Below are 9,132 nucleotides of genomic sequence, written 5' to 3'. Positions count from 1 at the left end.
TATTCAAAACAAATTGTTTCAAAAGTCCATCCGACTGATTGTTGAATAGTTTACTCAGTCAAATGTCCCAGCTCCAAAAAGAGGATTTCTGAGAATTGTTTTTTTTTCTCCTTTAACTCAAATTACAAAGAAAACCTTCCTTGAATCAACCACTGTGTGTGGTTGTGTGTGGTTGTGTGTGTGTGTTTAATTAGGCTGATGAAAAATCATGCAAATCAATAGGACCTAATGGTGACTTGTCATCTGTTTGACAAAAGGCCCCTTTGACACAGAACAAAAATCACAGCTAATTGATAAGGCAGGAGAGCAATAGAGCCCATTGATTCTATTCATCCTGTAATTTCATCCAAATCCAGGCGTCATGTTGACTAAAAAAAAAAACCCCGCGCATAAATTGCACCTGGTGCTGATAATGCTGTCAGTTTTCTCAACGGCCCTCAGACAAAAGTGCTGACGGGTCCATCACTTCTTTCATTTTTGAACCAATAATGCATAGTGAGCCTGTGTTTCACCATAAAAACGCTTCATGGTCTATTGAATCACTCAAGTCACCTCTGAGATGTCAGAGTGGTTACCAGAAACCCCCATTTTCATGGTTACACAAATAAATTGGCGTCTTTTTGCTTTGTTGGATTATAAATCAGGGGCCTCTTAAAATATTTACACCCCGCGGTTTAATCAATCAGCAAAACGTCGGACTCATTACGTAAATATGAACAGATTGCGCGATCTTTTAGCGTAATCACACGTATTGCTGCTACTTTCTCAAGGCCCTGTCCTGTCACTTAACTAATGGACAAGTACTGCGGGGCCCAATAAATCCACATCTGTCCGACTTAAAACGCTGTTCTAAAGTATGAAAATGCAGCATTTTTTACCAGTAAAGTTTATTGAAGAGGCGTCAGCGGGGTGAATATATTCATAGAGCGTCATTTATTGCTGCAGGAAATATGTGTTACAGGTGTCGCGCCAATTATAATGAGAATGGTGTCAATCCCCACGTCAGCGTAACCTTCAGCGCCGGATTACCTGCAGAAACACTTAAACTGAATCAACAAATAGAGAAAAGTAAAGCTGAGACTCCTTGTTCTTAGTTTACATCACTGGTTCAGGGCAGAATGACTCGTCAAGAAAAGTTCATTGTTTTTCTTTAAAGTTTTAATTATGTAAAGAGACTTGAAACAAAATTCTTTATTTATTTACATATATACTGCAATATATTGTACTATAGTATGCATCTGATAAACTGCTGATCAGATTCGTCCATTGAGTACATGAGTTATGTCTGCCCTCTGGTGGGAAAATGAAAGAAGACACTCTCAAAACACAAAAACTATTCAGTTATTTTTTAAAAAAAATATGGTATTTTTAACCTTTACTATTTCCATACCTCAGCAACGTTGTTGTAATGTTTTTTTTTTGTCACATATATTTATTTATTTTTATTTCTTGGTCCTTGAAATGTTCATGTCTTATGTGCTTTTTTTATTATTCATGTAGTTTTAAGGAAAATTTATAATAAAATGTTGTTCTGTTTTGTTATTTTTGTTGACTCCGAGCAGATGCAGTTTTTCTTTTAATGTACAAAAACATGATTTATTAATTTAGGTGCAAAATATCAGCGACAAGAACATGAGGCTTATATAGAACATTTTTGACTTCATATTCAAAAAACTGAAATTTTGCATAAAGACTTGAATTCGATAATTATCAAAGGATTTATCAAATATGCAAGGAAGAATCAAAGCAACACAGGCTTTGAATATAACATGATACAAAACTTTAAATAGATAAATGAATAAATACATAAATAAATAAATAAATAAATAACCGCTCACAACAACTTTTTAGGAGCACGTCTTGTGACATGGGAGTCGTTGGCTCGAATTATGAAGTTCTGGCCAGGATTTCTATGTTGTTTCTCCCAGACGGGCTCCGTAGCCCTTTGCGTAAAAAAAAAAATGCACATTTTCTGCGCTGTTTGCTCGTTTGGGGTGCGTTTGGTATGTGGGACTGGCCGCCGACCTCAGAGGGGCGGTTCCCTGGAGTTTGGAAGCACATGATGAATTTGTGAAGAGCTTGAAAACTTCTCGTCTCTTGCTGGTTTTGCGCTTCAGCGCTGACTGAAAGTGAAACAGCCTCCGCAGAAAGAGCCAGCTGATATCCAGACGGAGCGTTTTCTGACACTGCAGCAGTGAACATGGCCTCCACAGAGCTCGGTAAGCGGGGATTTTTCTCTCCCAACTTCTATTCAAGCTTTGTCCCCTGATGAAGTGTTTCTCTGCCACTTGCGCAGAGCTAGCTCAGTAGCTAGCATTAGCCAGCGTGCAGAGCGTTTACTTCGCTGAAACACTTTGAACGAGTCTCTGTCGTTGCAGCTCTTTTGAGTGTGTCAGATAAAACTGGATTGGTGGACTTCGCCAAACGCCTGGTTAACGTGGGCCTGTCTCTCGTGGGCTCAGGAGGCACAGCCAAAGCCCTGCGCGATGCCGGACTGGCTGTCAGGTTGGGAGTTTATTTATTCCTCGGTTGCATTCAAACCCTGTGCTGAGGGCGGTTCTTTTTTTTAACCTGTCTCTGCTGTGTGCCAGGGATGTGTCTGAGCTGACCGGACACCCCGAGATGCTGGGAGGCAGAGTGAAGACCCTGCACCCTGCTGTCCACGGAGGCATCCTGGCCAGGAAAAGCGCCTCTGACTCTGCAGACATGGAGAAACTGGGATACAGCCTGGTCAGGTGAGGAGGGGACATTTCCAATATTTAAACACATATCCAGTTTTTATTTTATTTTATTTACCTTCTACAGTTCTTTCACCACAGTGAGGGGGGGTTTCTTATTTAAAAGCAGATGAGAAGCCTTTGCGAGGTTGACTTAAATCAAACAACCTCTGCAACCTGAGGTTTTGAAGCTCATCAGATGCGTGCACATGCTATCAGCAAGCACGTGCATTGGATTTGGCATCTTGATAATTGGACAACTGCTGATCATCTTGTGACTCTTGTTTAGCTGAGACCAACAGAAAACGATTAAATCGCAGACGCACTGTGCTGGGGCCTCTGGAGCTGGTTTTGTGGGAAAATGAATACATTTTTTTTGGAGAGTTTTAATCGACTTCAGTGAAGATAATTGTTTATTTCAATAACAGCAGATTCTGTAAAAAGGGTAATTGGGGAAATTTACTGTTTGAGGCTTAGAGAAAAGTGTAGCAGAAGCCAATGAAATAAGAGCAATGCACACTAAATATTTAGGGTTCTTGAACTGACGACTAGTGATTATTATTGTATAGAAAGCAAAAAAAGAGGAACTGGATCTGTAATCTAATTGATTTCAGAGGTTTGGTCCACCATGACTAATATTGTTGAAATGTCTTTGTTCCCAAAACTGATTTAAGCCTAAAGGTTTGAATTAAAAGGCCAAGTATTTTTATATATATAAATTTGCATTTTCACTGACAGTCAATAAAACAAAAGGAGGAAGCATTTTAGAGATCCAGTGTTACGATGCTTTGACTGTTAATTTGTAATTATTTGTGAATGGATGAAGCTTTAGTTTACACCTGAGAAAATGAGTAAACTTGTCTTTCTGTTTCTTTGTTTTTTTTAAAGAGTGGTGGTTTGCAACCTCTACCCTTTTGTAAAGACAATCTCAAGCCCAAATGTGACTGTGGAGGATGCGGTCGAGCAGATTGACATTGGTAAGTCAGGCTAATGAGAGCCTTCATGCAGTCTAAGATTTAAAATTTTAAATAAAACCACCAAAAACTTGTTTTGTAGAAGCCTGAACGTTTCGTGTTTCTTTAGGCGGTGTAACTCTGCTGAGAGCAGCAGCTAAGAACCACGCTCGCGTCACCATTGTGTGTGATCCAGCTGACTATTCGCTGGTTGCCAAGGAGATGGAGAATTCAGGACACAAAGATACGACCCTGGAAACCCGCAGGACTTTGGCCCTAAAAGTGAGGCATTTTCTTTTTCTTTTTTTTTTGCCCCCACTAATTACCTTTCCCGTGTTTAAAATGCAGAAGTTTCTAATTGACTCAAGTTTTGACACTTGTATGAAAAGTCTTGCTTTGTTTTTCTGTCCTTCACTACAATATATATATATTTTTTTCAGAAACTGTTAGAAACTTTTAAAGAGTTTTTTTTTTGTTGTTGTTGTTGTTTTTGTTTTTTTTGTTTGTCTTTCATTTAAGACAAATCACTTTTAATTTCTTCTAAAATCTGAGATTCTTCTAAACTGGTCTTGGTTTAATTTCTTTCATGAGTTTTTATTTTAATAGGTACTAAATTATGTGATAACAGAGTTTTATTTGGCTCATTGACTCTTGGAATACTAGAAAATTGTGTGATTTTTATTTTTATTTTTATTTTTTTTTATTTATTATTATTTTTTTTTACCATTCTCCATGTCTTTACGTATGTCTTTATTATATTTTATAGTATAAAAATCTAATAATGAAAATATATTTTTTATATGTATTTAAATGACATGATTCATGTTTGATTAAGCTCGTCACAACTTGATTTTAAAACTTTTCTCGGTGATTTAGATATAGAAATAAACGTTATAGCCCCTCAGTGGGGAATTTCAGCTGTACCAGTAACAACTGCGACAGACTGGTGACCTGTCCAGGGTGAACCCCGCCTCTCGCCTGGAACGTTAGCTGGAGATAGACACCAGCACCTCCTGACCTCATTAGGAACAAGGGAGTTAGAAAATGGGTGGATGGACAGTAGCAACTGTGACTGTGCAGTCAGGACAAATTTACAAAATAAGAGAGACCGTGCAGTTAACAGAATCATTGGATTTCAAAAATGTACAAAGTGAGTACGTATATTTTTGCATTTAAGTTAGAGATAAGCAAAGCAAATTATAAGAAAATCAAAAATGCAAACAATAGCAGGGTTGTAAAACCTTCTTGAGAACAGTGGTGGTCATAAAGTCAGCAGGAGGATCTACAGTGACGCTCATTTGTACCTCTAGGATGCAGCAGTCTGTCACTGAGTTCTCCAGTTCAATGCTACCTTAACTATTTTTTTTTTCCCTCTTGAAGTTCATTTTAATTTTTTCAAACAATTGAATAAATTTGCAGATGTTCACAAACGCTTATACTTGAGCTGCATTTGCTTGAATAAACTCCAGATCTTATACACAAATCTTCTACAAATCCAAAAGTAACATATTTCAAAATTGAGTTAATGTATTTTGAGTCTTGTTGCCGAACCAACAGTGACCTAGAGCACACGCTAAAACTGGAAGACCATTTGAGCATCGTTTTGTTTCATTACTTCTGGAATCTGCAGCCAAGACTGATGACATGAAAGCAATTAAATGCATGGATTTTGTTTTGTGTGCATTTGACTTGGAATTGGTCAGGTAAAAAAAAAATCCCTAAAGAGGGTTACATGATTGGGTTTTTTTTCTTCTTCTTCTTCTGCTTCTTCTTTTTTGTGTGCATGTGTAAAGGTGACGGTCAGAGTAGAACAAAGTCCAGAGTAAACTTTTCATCACAGGTCACAGCTTTAGCATTTCAGGCACCTGAACTTTAACCGTAACTGATTGGTGAAGCTTCCAGACACAAATACTTTCCTCAAATTTGACTCTAGGTGGATGAGTGGCAAAAAGTGAGGTTTTTAGTCAAATTCTTAAAAGTGAACTGGGCTCATGCATGCGTCTTTGACTCCCTCTCCAGGCCTTCACACACACAGCGCAGTATGACGAGGCCATATCTGACTACTTCCGTGGGCAGTACAGTCGCGGAGTGTCCCAGCTGCCCCTCCGTTACGGCATGAACCCCCACCAAGCCCCCGCCCAGATCTTCACGCTGCGCTCCGAGCTCCCGCTCAAGGGTACAGACGCACCACAGACGGCTCAGCTGACTGGAATATTTAAAATTTAAAAGTGTGAAAACCTGAACACAATGCAAGTTTCTCTGTAATTACTAATAATGTGTATATCAAACTTTGTTGTTTTGATGCATCGAAGGAAAAGAAAAAAACACCAAGATGTGTTTGCTGTATTTGACCTGCCGACTTTAACATAAATGAAAACGGATCATCTTTTGCAAACTCCTTCTTACGTTATAAAACAATGTTCTCAGCGACGTGAACATCATTTCCTATCTGCAACAAACTTTTTCTTCAGATGAAAATATTTCTTGAAACATCCGCTTGGGATGTGAATAATTTTGAGCTCAACATTTTCTATGCTCCAGTGGCGAATGGCTCTCCGGGCTTCATCAACCTCTGCGACGCCCTGAACGCCTGGCAGCTGGTCAGAGAGCTGAAGGCCGCCCTCGGCGTGGCTGCTGCAACGTCCTTCAAACACGTCAGCCCTGCCGGTGAGTCGATGACACGCTGCCGCTCCTCCATATGTCGGGAGGAGGGATCTGTGCTGCTTTATCTGCATTGGTTTTTTCCGCCTCCTCGCTGCAGGAGCTGCAGTAGGAGTTCCTCTGAGTGAGGAGGAAGCCAAAGTGTGCATGGTCCATGACATGCTGAAGGATCTCACCCCCTTGGCCACAGCGTACGCAAGAGCAAGAGGTCAAACAGGCTGAGAGTTTACTAATGTAAAGTATTTTGTGTTTGAGTCTCTATGCCGTTGACGTTAATGAAATCCTTCCAGGCTCAGACCGAATGTCGTCTTTTGGGGATTTTATTGCTCTGTCGGACGTTTGTGATGTTCCCACAGCCAAGATTATATCCAGAGAGGTGAATAAAAAAAAAAAAGAAATGAACATGAGTAGGTGATTCTTATTTTGAATTTAACGCTGTTTGTTTCGCGCTGGTGATTTTCAGGTGTCAGATGGTATCATAGCTCCTGGTTATGAGGAGGAGGCGCTCAAAATTCTTTCGAAAAAGAAAAACGGCAACTACTGCGTTCTTCAGGTGAACATGGCACAAGTTTCACTGATAGACGGCTCCAGTTAAATTCTGCTTTCCTCAAGTCTGTTAATAGAGAAAATATGTTTTTACCTTCCTACGCAATCAAAGGAGTAACACAAAAACACTGAATTTCTTCAGTTTAATTCTTTTTCCTGTTTAATAAAATCGATTTTCTTTTTTTCACCTTGTTCCTTTTTTCCAGATGGATCCAGATTATGAGCCCGACAGCACCGAGGTGAGGGTGCTGTTTGGTCTCTACCTCAAGCAGAAGAGGAACGGCGCTCTGATCAACAAGGAGTTCTTCAGGAATGTTGTTTCCGAGGGTTCGGTGAGTCTCTGCGACGCACCACTGCTCACCTGCACGCCCTGAACGATCAGCGCTAACTGCTTTTTGACCTTAACCACAAGCTGTCTGAGGATGCCCTGCGTGACCTCACTGTGGCCACCATCGCTGTCAAGTACACCCAGTCCAACTCGGTCTGCTACGCTAAAGCTGGACAGGTCAGTCCAGTCAGGAAGCTGAATGAAATGATCCGACTCGGTGTGAATTTTCCACTCGTCTGCGGTGTGTCCAGGTCATTGGCATCGGCGCCGGTCAGCAGTCTCGTATCCACTGCATGCGGCTGGCGGGCGAGAAGGCGGACAACTGGTGGCTCAGACACCATCCTCGTGTTCTGAGCATGAAGTTTCGCGGTGGCGTGAAGCGAGCAGAGATGGCCAACGCCATCGACCAGTTTGTGAGCGACACCGTTGGCGAGGTGAGGAGGAGATGAGCACCATGTTTCTAGCAGCTCTGCCTGCATTTCATCGGTTCAGAAGTGTGTGTATCTGTGCAGGAAGAACAGACTGCAATAACAAAATCAGGATTTCGCCGCAACTAATGATTATTGCTGTATAAGATTAATCTATTCATTATTCTGACAATCTGATAAAAAAAAAGGTGCATTTTGCAGATTAGAAATGCAGTAAAAAAATGCTAATAAACCAATATTTATTTATTATTTATTTCTGTATTTAAAAAGGGAATTGAACAGGGTTTTTTGCCTACATTGCGATAATTGCATTCCTTTTGCCTCATTGTTTGTAGCAAATTATGCAGCGAAAATAATACGTCTAACATAAACATGCAAAAAACCCTTTTTGCCCTTTTTTACACATTTTGAACCAGGTTATGCTAAAACTGTCATATAAGAAGTTGTGGGTAGTACATATTTATAAAGATGTTTTTTTTGTTTTTTACCTTAAATGCAAAATGTATATATATATATTTTTTGTACAGTTTTGGCTTAATTACTGCTGTGTTCTTTTACCTTTTTGAGTCTTCATAAACCTTTTAATAATTAATCGATTACTAAATTAGTTGATGATTATTTAAATAATTAATCCATCCCAATTAATCATGTCAGCCCATGCACAACTTCACTTCACTCACTGTTTTCTGCTGCTGGTCTCACAGCAGCAGAAAACAGAAGAGTGTTTAGTTTGAAAGATTTGTGGTCTGTGACCAAAACGGGAATTGTTGTTTGTTTTTTTTAAAGGTCATATATGTGTTTTGTCTTTGCAGGGCCCAGACTTGGATGTCTGGAAGTCCATGTACGATGAGGTACCGGAGTTTCTGTCGGCTACTGAAAAGAAGAACTGGATCAGCTCCCTGCAGGGCGTCGCTGTCAGCTCTGACGCCTTCTTTCCCTTCAGAGACAACATAGATCGAGCCAAGCGGGTAAACTGCACTCTACGCATGTACACGCTCTTTAGCACGTGTGAAAGTCAGCCCAGTTTGCAGGGCAACCACCTCTCATGTCTCTTCTTTCAGAGCGGTGTTGAGTACATCGCAGCTCCCGCGGGCTCTGCTGCTGATGAGGTTGTGATCAATGCCTGCAATGAGCTGGGGATCACTCTGGTGCACACCAGCCTGCGACTCTTCCATCACTGAGCATTGCCAGCGTTTCTGATACTGAGACATTCCTACTGTTACCATTGTAGAAGTGTAGAAATCACTACTGGTCTGTTTTTGTAACATTAGCTGCGCTCTAATATGGCGGAGCAATAAAGTAGCTGTGAATGTTGAATGTAGGTCATTCAAATGAACTGCTGAGTAGTATTGTTTTTATTCTTGTGGTCTGTCATCTTGCGTCTCCAGTTTTTAACTTGGTATTCAGTTCCATCACTAGATCAAAACATTTTCTACTACATTATTTTTGAATTTATCACATTCATTCCTGTTTTACAAATTTACAAGTTACAATTACAA

At 40.2% G+C, this 9,132-nt stretch overlaps 1 protein-coding gene across 1 annotated transcript; it reads left to right on the top strand.

The window, feature by feature from the left end:
• Positions 1–1,988: 1,988 nt before the first annotated feature.
• Positions 1,989–8,969, top strand: atic (5-aminoimidazole-4-carboxamide ribonucleotide formyltransferase/IMP cyclohydrolase). The gene is made up of 15 exons (XM_044143858.1): positions 1,989–2,219; positions 2,379–2,505; positions 2,592–2,735; positions 3,606–3,694; positions 3,801–3,952; positions 5,690–5,846; positions 6,212–6,337; positions 6,432–6,539; positions 6,622–6,707; positions 6,795–6,884; positions 7,084–7,209; positions 7,290–7,382; positions 7,457–7,639; positions 8,446–8,601; positions 8,695–8,969. The coding sequence occupies exons 1-15, from the start codon at positions 2,201–2,203 to the stop codon at positions 8,812–8,814; spliced, it is 1,776 nt and encodes a 591-aa protein (XP_043999793.1). The 5' UTR covers positions 1,989–2,200; the 3' UTR covers positions 8,815–8,969.
• Positions 8,970–9,132: the final 163 nt, after the last annotated feature.

This window comes from Gambusia affinis, linkage group LG02 (assembly GCF_019740435.1).
Source record: "Gambusia affinis linkage group LG02, SWU_Gaff_1.0, whole genome shotgun sequence".
NCBI classification, from domain to species: domain Eukaryota; kingdom Metazoa; phylum Chordata; class Actinopteri; order Cyprinodontiformes; family Poeciliidae; genus Gambusia; species Gambusia affinis.
This window is presented reverse-complemented; position numbering and strand designations above follow the sequence as displayed.